General features: G+C 43.4%; 1 protein-coding gene across 3 annotated transcripts; it reads left to right on the forward strand.

The window, feature by feature from the left end:
• Nucleotides 1–19,722, forward strand: POPDC2 (popeye domain cAMP effector 2). 3 transcript variants are annotated; one of them, XM_019729665.2, is made up of 4 exons: nucleotides 1–932; nucleotides 5,135–5,243; nucleotides 10,279–10,826; nucleotides 16,729–19,722. In XM_019729665.2, exons 1-3 carry the CDS (start codon nucleotides 442–444, stop codon nucleotides 10,783–10,785), a joined length of 1,107 nt encoding a protein of 368 aa, XP_019585224.2. In that variant the 5' UTR covers nucleotides 1–441; the 3' UTR covers nucleotides 10,786–10,826; nucleotides 16,729–19,722. The 3 variants fall into 3 exon arrangements, with proteins under 3 accessions (XP_019585224.2, XP_019585227.2, XP_019585225.2); XM_019729668.2 differs by lacking the exon at nucleotides 16,729–19,722 and adding an exon at nucleotides 15,818–16,722 and having other exon boundaries at nucleotides 10,279–10,687; XM_019729666.2 differs by having other exon boundaries at nucleotides 2–932; nucleotides 10,279–10,687.
• Nucleotides 19,723–20,348: the final 626 nt, after the last annotated feature.

Below are 20,348 nucleotides of genomic sequence, written 5' to 3' on the forward strand. Positions count from 1 at the left end.
GCCTCCCGTGCTGAGCTCTCCTCATTCTGTTTGAGGACAACAGAGAGCAGGATGTGGCCCCTTTATTATCCTTCACTGCTGACATTTTCAGGTGCCTAGTCCTAGCCTTTCTTCGGGACAACTTTGGTTTTCTGCTAAGAGCCAAATGAGAAGACTGGCTTAAGTATCCTGGAGCCAAGGAAGCGCGCCAGACCTCTGCCGGCAGTGCCAGAGCCTTGCTGAGGGAGAGAGGAAAAAATAGTTTTTAAATTCTCCATGAAGTGTATACCATGTTCTGCCATTCATTACCAAAGCTGCTGGAAGCATTCCTCTCAGGAAAGGTGGAGCTGGTGGTGAGAAGCCGGAGGTGAGAAGACACCTGGCAGGACAGACTAATCCATTTCCTGCATTTCCTATGCAAGGACAGTGTTAGAGCTGGCAGGGCTGTGAGACGCCCTGGAGATGAGCACCGACAGTAGCACGGTGGGCCAGCTCCTCTGGCAGGGGCCCGTGTGCGCTGGCTGGAAGCAGGATGTGGAAGGAGCTGTCTACCATCTGGCGAACTGCTTCTTGCTCCTGGGCTTCATGGGGGGGAGTGGGGTATATGGATGCTTCTACCTCTTTGGCTTTCTGGGCACAGGCTACCTGTGCTGTGTGCTATGGGGCTGGTTTGATGCCTGTGGCCTGGACATTGTCCTCTGGAGTTTACTGCTGACAACAGCCTGCCTGCTCCAGCTGGCACATCTGGTATTCCGCCTGCACGAGGACACCCTTCCTGAGGAGTTCGATCTCCTCTACAGGACACTGTACCTGCCCCTGCAGGTGCCCTTGCAGGCGTACAAGGAGATTGTTCACTGCTGCGAGGAGCAGGTCTTAACTCTGGCCACTGAGCAGACCTATGCCGTGGAGGGGGAGACGCCCATCAATCGCCTGTCCCTGCTGCTCTCTGGCCGGTAAGCTACTGTTCACTGCTCAGAACTTCTTCCTCTGCCCACGCTTCTCAGTGAGTGCCTTTCCATTGAGTGTCCCCTCCCACTGAGGGAAGGATGTGGCAAATTAAACAAACCAAATGGATTTTTCTAAGCCTGGCTTTACTTCCTCTTTCTTAGTATTTTCCCACAGGAAACTAGATCATGACGCATCTTCTTCGTTGACCCAAAGGACTGTATGTGCCCCTGCAGCTGGGAGGTGTGCAGTGAGTACTTTTTGAGCCTGGGTCTGAAATGACCACCACACACACACACACACACACACACACACACAGCCGCATGTCATGCCTAAGCTGCAGCAACAGCTTTGTAAGCTTTGGAAAACCGAACATTTCAATAAGATTAATTTGTTCCCTCCATATGCATTCGACATTTGCTAAGTGCCAACTACGTGCAGGGACCAGTGCCAAAACAGAGGGGGTTTCCTGTAATCCCTGTTCCCTGCCAGGGCATGTTGGGAGACCCTGTACAGACTCTGTGGTAAAGCCATGCTGTATAAACCCAGGTATAGAGAGGGAATTCCCCTTGTCTACTTTTCCATTCCCAGTTGCTCTATTGAGCTTCTTACTGGCCAAGAAGTCAGATACTGTAAATCTGAGGGCCAGACAGTGAGGGAAGAGTAGGGATGCCCACACGTGTCTCTCTGAGGATTTGGTGGAGACACCTGGCTGACTCCTTTTAAGAAGGCTGACAGTCAGACATGAGCAGAAATGGTCTTAGTCAGGATCAGTGTATCCTCAGTCAGCCTGCGTGGAGTGCTAGCCATTGGCCAGTATCTCCTGAATAAACACCACGGGGCTCTGTGCTGCATATTCGGTAGGCAACTGTGGATGCTTTGAAATAGTGCCTTAGGGACTCGATGTTAGGGCTGAGCAACAAACAGTAAACATCTTAGCCTTGTGCACTTGGGCTGACTCTGAGGAAGGCCAGCAAAGTATTTCAAAAGCTTTGTCTTCAATTTCCTACCCTGCTTTCTTGAGACCAAAAGAAAGAATGCAGTAGAAAAAAATAAAATCGTAATCAGAATGCTCTGATTCCAAAGTGGAGAAGAATGAAACCAGGTAAAACCGCCAAATACACAGTGGGGAAAAAAATGAGTTTGACGATCATGATGGTACTGCATTTATGTATTAATGTATAGAATCGAAAGTGCTATGTATACATATTTTTATTTTGTTTGGACTCAAAGGTTCTGGGTTGCAAAAACTACGTTTTTGTGGGGAGAAATTTTATTTTATTATGAGTGAATTGAAGTGTAAACAAATGCAATGATTTGTAAACAAAAACATGTATAAATACAAATACATTATGACTATGGACAACATGTTTGCCACTTACAGTTCCATGCTTAAAATAAAAACAATTTAGGAAACGTATTCATTCATGAAATCCATGATATTATTTGTTTGCTCCTTGTAGCTCCTCTGTTCAAAGGAGGGGATTGAGATTGGTGGGAGAAATATCCACTCCACATGTATGGTGCTCATTTATGGAAATACGTTATGATTCAGGTATCTTTTATATGACAGATTTACCATGAACTTGTATAAGCCCACTTCCCTGTGAAAGGGAGAGGGTGGCTGGCTCCCTCAGCGTGGCTTTTCCTAGCATCAAAAATCCAAGTCAGAAATTAGACTTTTGATTTTTTTTCTCTTGCTTTTCAAGGTTTGGAGTAAGAGTTTTTGTTTTGTTATCTTTCAATGTCATCCTGTTTCAACTTTGCTAAGTTATAGCTTCTGGTCTATGACCAGGCTCCAGTTTTAAAGGAGAATCAGTGTACATTTGGCTGGTTATAGTGAGGTACCGAACACCTCGAAGCAGCAGACAAAAACCCCTTGCCGGGAAGCGGGGGCTTTTTGTGCAGCTCTCCCACCTCATGTGCAGACTCTCATCTGGAGCCCTTTGCTGAAACTTCAGATATCCTTTTTGGTTTATTCTAATAAAGAACTCAGGAGTGACTTCCTCAAAGTTTATCAAAGGGCGCCTGTTAAGCTGTGCTTACTATTAGACAGTTTCTCTCATATATTATTCAAAGCATGAATTCCCTCATACACTGCCTTCTGAGCAGGTAACTAACTGTCTAAGCTATTCACATAGGAGGAAATTGCTTGTCCATCCAGGAGATCAAGAAGGAAGAAGAGACTCACATGACAAAGGATGTAGTATACCAATTTAAATAGCTTCCAGGAGCTGTGCCAGCTCATCAGGTGTTACTCATACTTTGAAATGGCACTCCTTGGTGGCTTACTTGAGTGGCTAGATTCCTTGCTTCAGGAGATGATGTGAGGATCTAATGTATGCTGCAGCAGCCTCATTCTCTCCAGTTGTCTTTCTTCCTTTATTCGAGAAGCTTTTTCTTGAAATTTTGGTCCTCTTTTATGGTGGCACAAGTGAGTCAATTTGTTCAATCCTTCATTCCTTCTTTCTTCCATCCTTCTGACCCTCTCTTCTTCCCTCCCTCCCTTCCTTCCTTTCTTCCTTCCCCTCTTCCAAAAATATTTATTAAGAGTGCTAGGGACTAGGGATTCAGTGTTAAAATATAGAAGGTGCCAAAGAAATGTATACACATTTTCAAAAAGGAAAAAGCTGTATTAAAATTACACGGATGGTAACCACTTTGAGCACCTCTTGTAATTGCAGAAGTCAACCGTGACTTGTAGTCATCTTTTGTTATTGGTATATATTGAGCATTACAATTTTAATAGTTTTTCCCTTTCTTAAAATGTGTGTACATATTTTTGGCTCCCTCTGTATGTAAAATATTGTCATTATACTCATGGATCTTACAGTCTATCAAGAAAGTCAACAATTAATGTTTGACATAGTGGTGACTAATAGACACAATATTTCCAAGGAGAATTGCAAAGGGCAATGAGAATGCGTAACCAGTAGAATCTAACTTTTCTGGGGACGTCCAACAAGACTTCCTGGAAGAGGGAGTGTTTAAGCTGAGACCTGAGGAGAAGGTGGGGCTTGGGAAGAAGTCCATCTAGAAGGAACAGAATATGTGAAGACATTCTATTCCACAATAGCACACACTAACTTGCAGCTGATTATTTATGTGCCTGTGACTTCCACTAAATTGTGAAATCCTTAGAGGCAAGGATCACATCATACCCATTTCCAAATATCCAGGAACAAAGGAGGTGCTCCATGAGGTAGGAGACCATGGCACTTCATTTTCTCTTGTATCCTTTTATTACTCAGGGAAATTCTGCCTGGCTATCTAAATATATATATTACCTGGTCTTGTAGGAGCAAGTGTGTTCCTGCCATCAGAGACTATGGGCTGACACCATATCCTTGGCTTGGCTTGAGATCTACATTCCTTTCTGTCTTCCATCTTTAGGTTGTCAGAATAGGCAATAGCTTATTAATTGATGATGATCTTTAGGAATTTGTATGCACACATATATAACTAGGCATTCATTAGGAACCAGACTTGGAGTACTAATATCCTATTGGCCAGAACTTAATCACATAGCTGTACCTAGCTGCAAGGGAGGTAGGGAAATGTAGTCCAGCTGGGCAGCCATGAACCCGGCTAAAACCAGTTGTATGGAGGAAGGGAAAAAGTAGATCTTGGAAAACAGACTGCACACTGGATTTCCCAGTTGTCCATCCATCTCCATCCTGATTTGCTTCTCAGTTTCCTATTGATCTTTCAAAACAGCTGAAACGTCATCGTTGAGAACTCTGCCGCTTGAAGAGAACTAATTGCTGTCCCTCCTCTATTCTGTTCCACAATAGCACACATTGACTTGCAGCCAATTATTTATGGGCCTGTGACTTCCACTAAATAGTGAAATCCTCAAAAGCTAGGATCACATCTCTGCATTTCCAGACCTCCAGGAACACAGGAGGTACTGTGTTTAGTACAATAAAGCTCCCAAAAAGATGGAACAATAGCTCCTTCTGAATAGACAGGATGAATCTTGGAGATCTTTTTGTCTGAGACCCTGGCCTGATAGAGATCCCTTCTTCCCTGGTGTAACTCACGTTAGAAGAGAGGTTGAACCTAAAACTTTGAGTTTTCTGGGGAAAAGAGGGAAAACCCATACTGGATGCTAATCATTTTCCATTTTTTAGTATGTGATTTGGACTTTGAAGAGGTCTTGGGTAGCCATTCCCCTTTTCCCACACAGTCTCTTCTCTCCCTTTCCTAGGGTTCGTGTGAGCCAGGATGGGCAGTTTCTGCACTACATCTTTCCTTACCAGTTCATGGACTCTCCTGAGTGGGAATCGCTGCAGCCCTCTGAGGAGGGGGTGTTCCAGGTAACAGGGAACGCCATGGCGGTACCCCCCAAACCCTCCCACTATAACTCAGCAATATCCCCCTACCCCCATCTTTCCTCTCTGATATTCTGTCCTTGAAACCACAGCCGATATGATGCTATGGTGGGAGCACTCTCCTTCTGTGGAAAGAATGCCTGGGCTCCTGGAAAATGTGGGGTGGAGTAGGGAGGTAATGACCCCTGATTAGTGGGCCATGACTCTCCTATGCCCAAAACTCTTCCAGAAGACTCCAGTGACTACAAGGTAAAAACTCACACATTCCTTAGAGAGTAACTTAAGACCTTTGGTGATATGCAGCCATATCTCCAGCCCCTCCCCCCTCACACCTTTTGCTCATATCAGCCATACTGAACCAGTAGTATTTCTCTAAACACAACACATTGTTTTGCAATGGCCATGCCGTGGCCCTGCTGTCCCTTCCATCAGAAATATATTTCCCTGTTCTAGATGAAGCTATGGCATCTCATTTCCTCTGAAGCCTGCCCAGATTGGCCTTTCCAGCTTCCTTACAGCTTATTATTCCTGCCTGTGTGCCTTTTCTGTTCCTTCTACTTATGCTGACTGGTGCACATATTGGTCTCTGCTCTGATGATCTGGTTTCCTTTCTGTCTTCCACACAATGAACTCTTTGAGATAGAAATCTGGGCTTCTCTTTCTCTCTATCTCCAGGCTCCAAAGGACAGTACCTTGAATATAGTAGGTGTATAATAAAGGTTGGCTGAACTGGCTAGGCAATGGGCAGTTGGTGTCTCAGAGGACTCCATTAGGCATTCACATACACACTCCAAGGTGGAAGCCTGGCTGCTCGACCCCTACTCTCTTCCCTGCCAATCCTTCAGACTTCAGCTACCTTCTTTGTAGTTTTCACTTACTGAATGGCTAACATGTGGCAAGAACTACATATTATATTGTCTTATTGATTCTTATAACGATCCTCTGGGTTGGACATTATTACTATCCCATTTTGCAGATGAGGAAACTGTGGCTGAAAAACATCAAGTAATTTGCCCAAGTTCTTGATCTAGAAAATGGCAAAGCCAACTTGCCTGGCTCTACTATTTATGTTCTTTTTTAAAATGGGAGGATCCCCAGGAGAGTGGAGTTTACACACACACGGACACTGTTACAGGGGCTCCCCTGTCCAGATAGTTCATCAGTACTGGGTTCCATCTGTCTCCTACCTCTCTCTTCTGTCAGGAAGGGAGTTCCTCAGGCTAGCATATGAGCCAACCCCAGAATAGACACATGTCACGCAGTGCCATCTGGCTGGGCCTGCTTCTGTTCCACCCTGACTTTTGGCTCTGTGAGGACATAGGCTGATAGGCAATTCTGATCCCACTGCCAGGACCACCAGCCATAGACTCCCTCTGATCAAGCTGCTATCTTAACACACACACACACACACACACACACACACACACACACACCCCTCTCCAACCAATCTACCAGTTCCTTTGAGAACTCCCAGGTCTGTAAGAACCTCCAGGAGGCCTGATTCAGATCCTGAGACAGCAGGCCCAGGCTCTGTTTCTGACAGTGACACTGAGGAACAGGTGGTGGGTAAGCTGGGTGTCCTCCCCTAAGTTATGCTCGAAAGGAAGGGCTATAACCCGAGATGGCCTCTCAGCCTGGAATGTAGTTACTGTCATATTCCCCCCATTTATATTTTTAGTGTGCACTTCATTTGGGAGCAATGAGATCCACACTTTTGCTATTGGCTGTGAAAAGTCCCATTTCCTCTTTGCAAATGTCAAGTGTCATGAGTTATAGTTCATCTTGTCCTTGCCTTTTGCAATTACGTAGTCTTTGTTGACTAAGGGCAATCTTCAGTGACTGCTTGAATCATAATTCTTATTGTGTTTACCACAAATGACTCAACATTCCATCACACTTCTCAATTTTACTGTACCTAAGTCTGCTTTACATATGTAATCTCATTTAATCCATTCAATCAAACTGAGAATCAAAGAAAAAGCTTGTCAAACATACAGACATGTACATACTATGTATGTGGGAACCAGTCAATAAACAGGTTTACTAAAGACGTTTGGGGAAGGATTTTATATACAGGACATGAGAAAGTGACACTAGGTTGTTTAACAACATACAGAATGGATGGTCTTCACTTGATTCAGTCATTCACTTCAGTAATATTTATTTACCAGGTACTGTTAAAGATGCTTGGACTATATCAGTGAACAGAACGGATGAAGGTCCCTGCCTTCAGGCAATTTACATTTTAGTAGGAGAGACAAAAAATAAGCCATAGACATAATGAATAAGTAAATAATGTAATATGTTAAAATATCATAACTGCTATTTTAAAAAATAGAATAGTGTAAGGGAGATAAAGTTGCACTTTTAAATAGGGTCATGGATGTCTTTGTAGAGCAGGTGACATTTGAGGAAAGACGTGAGGGAAGTGACAGTGTGAGCTCTGTGAATATCTGGGGGAAGAGCGTGTCAGAGAGAGGGAAGAGCCAGTGCAAAGGCCCGGTGGTGGGAGGGGCTAGCATGTTTGATGTACAGAAAGGAGGCCAGTGTGGCTGGGACAGAGACAGGGTGGGGACAGAATAGCAGTTGAGGAAGCCAGAGAGATGACAAGAAGCCACATCATGTAGAGCCAGAGCATATATTTTCTAGATAGAGCTAAAGTGATTTCCTAATACATTGGATGGAGTGTGTGACAGAAAGAGGATCAAGGAAAACTCTCAGGCTTTTGCCTTGAGCAACTGGAAGGATGAAGCTGCTATCAGCTGAGAAGAGAAAGGCTGTCAGTAGAGTCGTTTTGGGGGGAAGAGAGGAAGTTCAATTTGGGATATATTAGATTTGCTTCATCTATGGACATTCAAATGGAGGTGCTACACAAGCAGTTAGATACCTGAGTGTCTGGAAGTAAGGAATGAGGCCTAAGCTTGAGACATCAATTTGGGAGTTGTTGGCATACCGATGGTATTTAAAGTCATTGGGTTGGATGAGATCAGCACGTGAGTGAGTTTAGACAGAGGAGGGCCTTCAAGAACCAAGCCCTGGGATATTCTAGTGTCTAGAAGTTGGAGAGAAAAAGAGGAAGCAGCAAAGGAAGCTGAAAAGGAGTAATCAGGAGATTGTACCAGGAGAGTATTGTATCCTGGGAACCAAGTAAAGAAAGTGTATCAAAGAGGAGGGAGTGGTCACAGGATTAAACACCATGAAAACGGACGCTGTTCCTTAGAGGTCATTGGTCACCTTACCAGGGACAGCATTTGTGGATTGCTAGGGGCAACCCCTTCCCGGTTTAACAGAGGGGGAGAGGAAAGGAGTTGGAGATAGCACGTAGAGACAACGTTTTCATGGCGTTTTGCTGAAAAGGAGAGCAAACTGATGGAGTGATAGCTAAACAAGGAAGTGAGGTGAAGAAAAAGATTCTCACTTTTTATTTTGATTTATTTTGAGATGGAAGAAGTAGCAGCATGTTCCTAAGAATGCCTGTGGTCTTTCTGCTCAGCTCTAAGGATGTTGTTTCTGTCCAGATTAGCTCTTACACACACCCGCCTCATGTTCAGTACTCCGATGTGTTGTTTGGGAATTGTTAGTACGCGCCTCTGAAGTACCAGGTATGGCAGAGAGTGACCACCACTCGCTAAACTGTTAGTAATGGACAGATCATGTGTACTTACTACTTTCAGAACTCTTTCTCATGATGCAACATACTCAGAGAGATTAAGTAATTTATGTCTGATGTCATGCAGCTGGTAAAGGGGTAAGCTGGAGCTTTAAACTAGCTTCTGGCCTTGATGAGGTGATTTAAAGCCTTGTCTTCAGTGCTGATGATTAGGCAGGGAGATGTGGAGAGGAGGACATGAGTGAAGAAAATGGATGAGCGTTACGGCAGAGGGGAAGGGAAAGGAGAGGAGACTATGGGAGACCTGGTAGGTAACACAGGAACTAAAAGGATTGTATAACATCTGTAACAAAGAATGTTTGTAAAGTCAACTCTACCTTTAATTAGATAATCCACATAAAGAACACAATGCCTGGCAATTGAGTCACTTCTCAATAAGTATTAGCTGCTATCATCATCATCATTTCCACTGTCTCCATTCACACATCTTCATCATGAACTCTGCCGCCCATCTCACTTCACAAGTATTTTGGCCAATTAGATTATCAAAAATTGTGTGATTCTATACCCTTTTCCTTTACTATCTTAAGCATGTTTCCATTTTAACTCTAGCTTTACCACTCATCATTGTTTTAACAAGGACTTATCAAGCATCCCCTGGGTGCTGGGCCCACATTACTTACCCTGCAGGTGTAACTGAGCTTTGCATCATGGGAACATAGAGTGCTCAGAAATTCCTAGATGACTAAATCAATGGGGGTGTGGGGTGCCCTTCGACTTTGTTCTTTGAAGAGTTCCTCTTTCTGAATGGCTTTTTTCTGACGTTAATCAGATCTGTCTGGTTACTTGTGGTCAGGCCAAGAGCAACTTCACGGACCTGAATCCTAGGCCAGCGCTCTGTCTACTTGCTGCAGTTTGGTGTATCGGATCAGAAGCTCTTCTCTAACTGGAATGCTTTCCTACTCTTTTTGCATCCCTACTTACCCTTCTTTATTCTTAAAACAAGCTGTCCTCACGATTCTGACCAGAGCACTAGGAGGCACCTTCTTTCTCTTGAAATCACAGCAGACTCAGACCCTTCTGCACGCATTAGAGTTATCAGCCATGGGACCATAGATTATGAAATGAGGAGACCAGATGTGGAAACTGATGGTCCAAAGTATGAGGGCCCAGTGAGTGAATGGCTGATCCCAGGGCTCCTGACAAGGACCCCACACACACACACATCAGTGCACACAAGTCAGTCATTGCTGGACCTCCTCCAGGCAAGGCCATGGGGGTGCAGGGGGAACTCCCCCAGCTTCTTCAATGTAAGTGCAGCCTTTTGACAAGTAACTGTATGTTTCTCTGCTAAACATGGACACATTTTTTAAATTTAAACCTTCACTCTCCGCTCATGACCCCTCTCAGGTCACTCTGACTGCCGAGACCGCATGCAGCTACATTTCCTGGCCCCGAAAAAGTCTCCACCTTCTTCTGGCCAAAGAGCGATACATCTCCCGCCTCTTCTCGGCCCTGCTGGGCTATGACATCTCGGAGAAACTCTACGGCCTCAATGATAAGCTCTTCGCTAAGTTTGGGCTGCGCTTTGACATCCGTCTCCCCAGCCTCTACCACGTCCTGGGTCCAGCTGCCCCAGATCCAGGGCCGGAGTCCACCGAAGAGGATGAGGACGTCCCGGAGGCAGCTGGGGCCCCCCCGCGGGCCACGCCCACAAATGTCCGGCCAGCGCCCCCTTGCTCTCCCACTCCAGCTGCCGCCGACCCTCCTGCGCCTCCTTCCCGGGCCAGAATGTCCCGGCCCGACAGCGGCATCCTGGGTGAGGACTCCAGCAGTCTGGTGCTGGAGGATTTTGAGGAGGTGTCAGGATCAGAATCGCTCATGGATTATAGGAGTGATGGGGAGTACATGAGGTGAGGGGAGAACTAACATGGGCGCGGCCACGCTCAGGATCCCGTGTAAGTACTCAGAGGGCCTCGGCCACACCTTCCTCCCCACAGGTGGCCTTAACTCAGCTTGTAAGGACAGAAAAAAATTTCACGGCTCCTGTCCTCTCAGAGGACGCATAGAAAGTCGCACTAATCAAACCTTGATAGCAACTCACTGCAGGTGCATGCGAGGCATGAGGGGGTTTTAAAATGCATTCCTTACTAAGTGTGATTGCATTTTGGAAAGTGGCCTGGTTGACATTTTGAGCAAGCAGATAGGTTGCTAAATGTTTTGCAAGACTGAACTAATAGCTAAGGCCACATTTTGTGCTAAAGGGGTTTTATTTGTGGCATGCGTTTTAAAGGGGAAAACAAAGCTGGCATGATGCTACTTCCAATTGGTTCTTCCTGACATAAAGTCAGCTCTGGAAAACAGTTTTTATTTAGCCTGAATTGTGCAATTACTTGTTAAAATTGCGTATTTCAAAGAGGCTTGTGATACAGGCTAATAACCCTGGGAGGAAAAGGTCCCCACCTTGCTCTCCTCACACCCGGTGGAGAGTACTGATGGTTCAGGCAGAGAACTGAATGCTGCTCTGACTGAATGTGACTCACTGGATGGGTATACAGTGGTCTGGTTTTCCCTGCAAAGCACACCTGTGTAAGGTGGGGTGGGCACGAATCTGGGTGGGCCTAGTGGTACATGCAGGATTTCCCCCATAGATCAGATGAGTTTACAAGAAAGGCTGTACTGAGTAGTTCTGGGAAATTGCTTTCATGTTCCCCCTCCCTGCTGTCACATGCTGTGACATTTTCCTCTGGGACTCCACACAGCCATGGTGGAGGCCTGGTTTATCCTGAGGAAAATCCCACGGTTTTCAATTTGGAAGGCATTTCCAAGTGTGTGTGTGTGGGGGGGGGGACAAGGAAGGGGGGACGGGCAGGCCCTAAGAGACCCATTGTTCTTCGGGAAGCACTGACAAATTTCCTGAGGAACTAGCATGGTGAGGAAGGTTTCCAGGCTACACGAGGTGAATGACTGAATGTATATTTTGAAACACAAGTAATATAAATGATAAAACAGGTAAGAGAGGTGAGCAACAAGAGGTTAGATATTTGTTTTCATAGATGTGGAATGTATCATGTCCTGTGGTGCCAGTGCCCCTAGAACCATAGGTGAGCTAATTCTGGGGTCATTCCAAGGATCTATCTAGCACCCGACATCACTTTGTTGACCTCCTCCATTTGCATTGTCCACTCTCATCGTCCCTTTCCCATTGTGCGGATCTTCACCTCCCTATTCATCCAGCACCCTTCCAGACGGGAGGATTATCCCTCTCTTTCTCCAATTCACCTACTTTTAACTCATATCAGCTCTCAGTGTTCTCATGTTCTTCCTGGTTTCCTTCTCTTTTCCTGATTCTATCTGTTGTTTTCTTTCTTCCTTCTTTCTGCCTTCTGCTCAGTCCCTGGTTGCCTCAGTTGCTGCTCCTAAAAAGAAAAATGTCTTTTGCTTCTTCTTCTCACTTAATTTCCCCTCTTTATATTTGTCCTCTGTATCTTCTCCTTTTTATTGTTCGTGTATTTAACAATTACCTTCTTTTCCTTTTTCCCCACTTTCCTGCCATGCTCTATCTATTCTTCCTCCTAAACCATCCTGTACCCCTAATGTAGTTTTTAATCCTGACTCTTCTAAGAGCAGTACCCCTCACTCTGCCTGTTAACAAAACTATTCAAAGGGAAGGTATGAAAATTCCCAACTGTAGGTGGCTACACATGTCAGGCATGAGTTTCCCCAAATATTAGGAGGCAGGCAGCATGGTAAATGAGAAAGAGACCCAGACAGGGAGCCCAAAGTCCTGGCTTCTATGTCTGTTTTCTGCTACTGTTTGCAAACCACACAACCTCACTGAACCTCACTTACTTCATTTGCGTGTGTTGGACCAGTTGGCCCCCAAAGGCCCTCTTGGGTTTATGAAAGAAGGCCAAGAATGAATTGCTCAGAGGAGGAAGGGGAAGCAGTCAGTGGGCGGTGTGATGGGACTGGGACACAGGAGTGTCTTTCAGCAAGAACTCTCTGCTACATTTCCCTGCGATTTCTCATGTGACCTCACACTGTCTTCCTCCTTGCGGGGTGGTGGGCTCTGCTTGACTCAAAGTTCCCTCCATTCTGTACCTGTGAACAGAGTTTGTCACCTACCATGTGATGACAGTGCAGATGTTGCTCTATGTGACAGGAGGTCACAGCTCAGTCTCCATGGTCCTCCACCATTAACATTGTCATATGAAATGCCCCTTTCCAAACTCAGTCATTTCTGACACTCAAGATGAGAAAACTGCTAATATAATTCACTTGCGAAAGCACTGATATGTGCAATAGAAACAGAGTAGGTTTTTAAATGTTTGTTTGTTTAAGCAATAGAAAAGAAAAAACATATTGTTTACTTCCAAACCACAGAGTTTTCAGAACAACTTGAAAACATGATCACATTTGCCAAATTTCAGGTGCTTTTCAATTTGGTCTGTGATAATGGGATAATTTAAGCCAGAGATCCCTTCCTGGAATGGTGTTTTTGGGTGTTTGGTTTGACTTATTTGCCATCAAACTCCTTCGAGGGTTATTACTGTGATAATAAGCATAGTCCCTTGCGATTGGTAGCAATTCACTATTGTTTCCTTTATGAAGTAAAGCATGATTCACCATCATCTATTCCTTGGCTCTTTGGTTACCCAACTTGTAAACTCATTGCTATTCATCCCGGCATAGCACTTAGATAAGAGGCAGGAAGCTGGCTGAATTCTGCATCATTGAAAATGACACAGCTTCATTATACTGACACCAGTGCTTGCCCCTCATGCCAATCCAATTTAACACCCACTAAAAATAGACCTTCCACTGCAGCTCTTTTTTGAAGCGAGTACACTGTTTAGTCTTGAGGTGCCCAGAACTGAACTACAAATGAGGGCTACTTCTTTTAACAAGTAAAGCAGTACTGATGGGTAGTGTATTCATGCAGGTCGTGCAGCTAGACCCCACGTTAACCCTGCCTTCATGAGAAGTTTCCCATTTTATTCTACGGACACTCTCCACAGTGTTCCTTTTTGTGTCTTACTTATAGGAGCTGCTCAATGAATGCATCTCTGAAGTGGTCAGTTAAGTCCGATAATGAGTCCACTATCACAAAGTAATTGAAAGCTGTCTGAAATTTGGCCAATTTTGATTATGCGTTTAATTTGTTCTGAAAACTCTGTGGTTGAAAGTAAAAACTATATATTGTTTCGCTCTATTTTTTAAATAAACAAATAAATAAAAGATTACAACATGGAAGCTAATAGTGGTTAGGAAAGGAAGTCAGAAACAGGACATACCGTGTTTCCCCGAAAATAAGGCCTAACCGGAAATAAGCCCTAGCATGATTTTTCAGGATGCTCGTAATATAAAATAAGCCCTACCGTATTTCCCTGAAAATAAGACCGGGTCTTATATTAATTTTTGCTCCAAAAGACGCATTAGGGCTTATTTTATATTACGAGCATCCTGCAAATCATGCTAGTGCTTATTTTCCAGTTAGGTCTTATTTTCGGGGAAACACAGTAGTACCAAGGGCCAGAGAACCAATTCAACAAACGTTTACTGAGTATCTACTATATATTTCAGGCATTGTGCCAGGTAATCACATCATGAATAATCATGAGTAAAAGTTGAAAGAATTGAAGATGTTTAATCTGCAAGAGATGGGCAAGAGTAATACCGTGTTTTCCCGAAAATAAGACCTAGCCGGACCATCAGCACTAATGCATCTTTTGGAGCAAAAATTAATATAAGACCCGGTCTTATTTTAATATAAGACTGGGTGTAATATAATATAATGTAATATAACAATATAATATAATATAATACTGGGTATAATATAATATAATATAATATAATATAATATAATACCGGGTATAATATAATATAATATCAGATCTTTTATTAATTTTTGCTCCAAGCTACGCATTAGAGCTGATGGTCCAGCTAGGTCTTATTTTCAGGAAAACACGGTATCTTCAAAAAAAATTTTTTTTATAAATTTTATTGGGAAATATTGGGGAACAGTGTGTTTTTTCCAGGGCCCATCAGCTCCAACTCAAGTCATCCTTCAGTCTAGTTGTGGAGGGCGCAGCTCAGCTCCAAGTCCAGTGGCCATTTTCAATCTTTAGTTGCAGGGGCTGCAGCCCACCATCCCATGAGGGAATTGAACCTGCAACCTTCTTGAGAGCTCGGGCTCTAACCAACTGAGCCCTCCAGCTGCCCCTCCAGAAGCTCAGCTGCAGCTCTCTGTCTTCAGTGCAGTTGTCGAAGGCACAGCTCACTGGCCTATTTGGGAATCGAACTGGCAACCCTGTTCAGAGCTAGCCCGTTGTTCAGAGCTCTCGCTCTAACCAATTGAGCCATCCAGCCACCCCACAGTATCTTCAAATTTTAAAAAGAGGGAAGTTAGAATTAGCCTTAGTGTGGTGTAGTTCTTAAAAACAGAAATGCATTAAAGGCTGAAAGCTATAAGAAGAATTTCAACTCAGTAGTTATAATGGATTGCCTTACAGAGTGGAGAGTTACTTATCATTAGAAGAGTTCAGGCAGGGACCAGAAGAAGTCATCTCAGAGATTTTTAAAAGTGATTCAGGCTCTGAGAGAAGGATGCCTTAGGCCTTTGCAATTAAGGTGCCTTCTAACCCTGTGATGCTGATTCTATGATTCTGAGATCTGACTCTAGTCCTGCCACGCAACCACCATCAACAACAGCTCCTCATCTGCAGAACAGGCCTAATACTCTAATAAGTAATGAATACCTACTAATAGGTAGACATGCCACCTCTGTCTACCTTACCAGGTTTCTGTGTGGGAGTAATTGAGATAAAATATATAAAGGCAGTTTGTAAGTTGCAAAGCACTAGTTTAATGTATAAGGTATTTATTTTATATGTGTGTAGAATTATTTAGCAATCTCTCTCTCTCTCTCTCTCTCTCTCCTTGTCAGAGATACATGATTTTCCCTTTTATTTTCCTCAGTCTAGCTTTCCAGGGAAGGTGGCAATTGGCAGGATCCTCTGACAACAAAAGGAACAGCAAAAATGTGTAGGCCCAAAGAAAACCCACACTAGCTCCTCACCCCCAAATAAGTAAGCCATGGCCAGACCTTCATCTGTTTTCCTTTATTTGCTCAAGAGGAGACAGATCACCACACTAGATTCAGTCTCTTTCCCTCTCAAATGGCTGTAAGGTGCTTTGGAAGCTGCCAGTGTTGTTAAACAGCATTTTTCTCACAGAACCTATAAAGATTCTTGGGGCAGAAAACTTGCCGTTGAAGGTGGCAAGGCAGGAGATGCCTGGAATCTCGGGTTCTGGGTCCCTAGAGGGTGGTAACACCTTTGACCTGCCAAACCTCCACATTCAGTCGGGTAATTAGAGACAGCAGCTCGCCCCTGCCCTCTGGCTCCCAGCAGCCTGTAACTGTTCTCACTCCCAGGTTATTCTTATGTGTTACAGGCCTCGTTTACCTACCCCTAGCTTTGTAAACATAAAAAACAGGGGTCTTATAAAGCTCGCCATTTTTCTATACAGTGTTTTTAAAAACTCATTCAGTAATGTTAAATAAGAAGTAGAGTTCTATAGATTCTTCATAGGAAGCAACAGAAGTTGATCTCCTGGTCTCTTTGCCTATAAAATACAAGGATTGAACTATATAACTTCATAGGTGACCTGTCCTAAAACTCTAGAATGAAATGATTCAAAGATACACTGCCCCTAATGGTGTTAGGCATTGGATACAGTTAAAACATTGGGAATTGGTAGAGGTGAAAAAATAATAGTAAATAAGAGAACTCTGTGAAGTTAGGCAAGCTATCGGGAGCCATAGTGCTGAAATCCTCCCTTTTTTTCTTTCCACAGCTTCTAGAACTCCTCCCCAGAGCTGCTCTCAAGTTACGTCGATGGGACAGGCCCCCTTGGCTCCAGTCCACACTCCTGAACTTTGAGGATCAGTGGACCATCCACAGTGTAGAATATTAAACATCCAGTGAATAAATTCAATGTATGTATAGTACCAGGAAGGATATTCATGATATATCGTTAAATGACAAAGGAAAATTGTAGAGTTATATGTGTGCTATGGTTTCATTTTTGTTAAAAAACCATTTCATGTATATATATTTGTATTAACTTGGAGAAATGTGTGGAAGGACATACACCGAGCTGTTAACATGGATTACCTCAGGGCTATGGCAACTATAAGTCTATAGTTTGACTTGTTACAATGAACATGTATTGCTTTTGTAATTTTTAAAACATATATAGTAAGGTGGGGTGGATTTGGTGGGAGGAATTAATATGAAGACCAAGATTGAGAAGAAATCACCAATCTGCTTTAAATGAATCCTGATACCCAGACTCTGAATCACTGTCATGCTTTAGAAAGACCTTGTGGGATGACGGGGTCTTTGTTCAATAATTATGAAATAATCCCAAAGAGAAGAGAGTTAGGAGCTGATGAGTACATTTGCTCCACCAACCAAAAAGAGAAAGCAGAGATTCCTAAAATTAGAGATCAGGAAGTCTGACGCTGATTCCCAGCAAAGTCCAGGAACAAATTATTAAAATTGTGGCTTGTATATACTTAGGAAATAAAGTAGCAATTCCTAGGAGCCTGCCTGGGTTCCTGGGAATCAAGTCATGCTAAAGTTAAATTAATCATATTCTCTCTTAAATCAGGGGATCATTATAAATATAAAGTATTGAAACTTTTCTCATAATATGTAAGTATTCAAGATTAACATGAGTTAGAAATATATGTGAAGGTTCATCTGCAGAGCACTGATTAATCTTAAGGATGTTTCTGAAGGTAGGACTCCACCCTTGACCTTCTTCTCCGTTCAAGTTCTTCGCTATAGATGTAGAAAAGGAGTCTATAAAAGTGTCATATATAAATATACATATATATTATATATGTAATAAAATGTAAATAATATAAAAATTACATAAAGCTTGGAGGGAGAGATCAACATTCTTGAGGATAAAATCAGAATATGAAAAATTCCTGACAACTTGGAGAGACTACAACAATAATATGTAATAAAATCGGGTTACATGGAAAGTTAAATCAGGTTCAAACAAAAATCAACTCCCCAAGAAAGATTTCAAGCTGGATTAAGAAGAATACAATTTTTTAAAAGAGTTGTAGTTCATCTAAAGTCACTCTTGGGCTGGATGAGTGGAGAATGACAATGAAGAACAAGTGAAAATGTCCTCCTGCTATGCTCTGTGGGGCGACGGCTGTCTGTCACCTGGAATACTGAGCCCAGTCCTGGGCTGTGGTACGAACTGAACATCTTCAGATTAGAGAGAACCGAGGGAAGAAGGCTCTGGAAATCCTACTGGTCCTGCCACTTGAGGGCAGGAGCTGAGTCTCTTGTTCATTATTTTTCCTTCTTTCCTGGAATACTTAGCACAATGGCTTACACATGGTGGTGAATCTATTGAATTACTTCTGTAACAGTCTCTGTTCATAAAAAGATCTCAGCAGAGGTCGCGAGTGACATGGGTGTGACACCCACACTCTGCCTTTGCTCTGCCATCAAGCAGAGTTTCTTGTTAGCATCTCCCTTTTTCCTATCCCTACACATATCCCACCGACCTAAAGCCAGGTTTCCCAAAGTGTGGGCGGTGTACCCCACATTGGGCAAGGTGGTTTTAAGGCATTACATGGGACGATTGATATCCATGTTTTGTCTTTCAACCCACTGATTACATAGAGAAGAAAGTCTCTGGTATTAATACGTTTCTGACATCTCTCTCATACTTGCTAATCTTCCCTTCTTAATAAGAACAAGACAGGCCTAGGGCATTGAGCCTTCAGCAAGCCACAACATCCAGTTGAAAGTTTAAACAGTGTTCTCATGGTACTTATTTTTAGGATTAATATATGATAAGGGAAACTGGTTTTCCATTTATGGTAATATCTAAATTTTCGGATGGAAAGCGAAATAAAATGTAAGAGTCTGAAAGCTCTTTCAAGTATGCATATACTGACCCAAAGCAACACCAGGTCATGCCCGAAAGCAAAACTGGGAAAACAGCAGGTCACCTCAGTGCAACGCCAACCTGCATGAAAGACCATCATCTTGACCACAGAAGCACAATATAATTTACATGCCCTTTGAAACAACGAGCAGCGGGGAAAGCTAAGGAAGAACAGTGTGCTGAGCAATGTCTCACAGGCTGACAAACATGAAGCCGAAGGAACGGGACATGCAGCCTAATACAGCTCAGGGTAAGACTGTCTCACTGGGAACCCGGGCGGAGTAAAGGGAGGGAGTAAAGAAAAGAGGGGTTTGGGTTTTGAAAAAATAAAACAGAGCTCCACGCCTGCCTATTGGGGGACATCTAGGTTCTTCAGGCATGTCATTCTCCTACTGACTGTGGTGGACAGAGCAGAACGTAAAGCATGGATGTGAGTATTGTGAAAAAGAATATAAATGGAGCCACTTTAAAATGGAGTCAGAGCTGCCATCCCAAGGAACTGAACTGAACTCTGCACACCTGATGCCTCAAGACTTTGGAATGTTAGAACTGGGCAAAATAGCATTTGGACTGGGCCTAAAACAACATCGGATCCCAAACAACTGTTTGGAAACACAGTAAGAAAGCAGGCATTATGACTACCACACAAATTATTAAAGACATTCTTTAGAATTAGCATCACTATGTGAGCTTATCTGCATTTATAGAAATTCCTTGCTTCCATTCATGTAATTTTCCCCCTTCCTTTTATCATAAATACTTCTTGCCTTCATTTCCTCATTGAAACACTATTTGACTTTCTGCCTGAATCACTGCTTCCCAAATAGCTATTCTTTTGGGTCTCAAATAAATGCTTGTTGCCTGTCACTTTGGCTTTTATTTTTAGGTTAACAGTATTCACATTGCATCACCTGTCCCTTTGGTTGCATTTCCACACCCTGGACAAAGGCCAAAGCTCTCTTTCCCGGTCACCTGGGTGACTGGGCCCAAACGGAGAAATTGCCTTTACGGTGGAGAGTGAATCAGCAAGTCAGCAGTTCTTTTTCAAAGCACATTTATCTAGGTTTTTTAAAAAAAAGTCTTTAACAGATATTTGCACACCCGTATTCACAGAAGCATTGTTTTCTATAGCTAAAAGGTGGAAGCAACCCAAGTGGCCATTGGTGGATGAATCAATAAACAAAATGTAGCTTATGGACATTATTGCCCCTTAAGAAGGAAGGAAATTCCGATACATGCTACAACATGGATGAACCTTGAAAACATTATGCTAAGTGAAATAAGCCAGTCACAAAGGGACAAATATTGTATGAGTGCATGAGGTACCTAGAATAGTAGAATGCACAGAGATAGAAAGTAGAATAGTGGTTATCAGGGGCTGGGTGGAGGGCAAGTGGGGAGTTATCATTTAATGGGTACTGAGTTTCAGTTTGGGATGATGACGAGTTCTAGAGGTGGATGGTGGTGATGGCTGCACAGCAATGTGAGTGTAC

This window comes from Rhinolophus sinicus, linkage group LG01, assembly GCF_036562045.2.
Source record: "Rhinolophus sinicus isolate RSC01 linkage group LG01, ASM3656204v1, whole genome shotgun sequence".
NCBI classification, from domain to species: Eukaryota; Metazoa; Chordata; class Mammalia; order Chiroptera; family Rhinolophidae; genus Rhinolophus; species Rhinolophus sinicus.

What these genes read in the sequence shown, in the direction of transcription:
- POPDC2 (XM_019729665.2), top strand. Translation starts at nt 442, where the DNA reads ATGAGCACCGACAGTAGCACGGTGGGCCAGCTCCTCTGGCAGGGGCCC. An exon ending in TCCCTGCTGCTCTCTGGCCG is followed by an intron (nt 933 to 5,134) that starts GTAAGCTACTGT and finishes TCCCTTTCCTAG; the next exon opens with GGTTCGTGTGAGCCAGGATG. An exon ending in CTGAGGAGGGGGTGTTCCAG is followed by an intron (nt 5,244 to 10,278) that starts GTAACAGGGAAC and finishes GACCCCTCTCAG; the next exon opens with GTCACTCTGACTGCCGAGAC.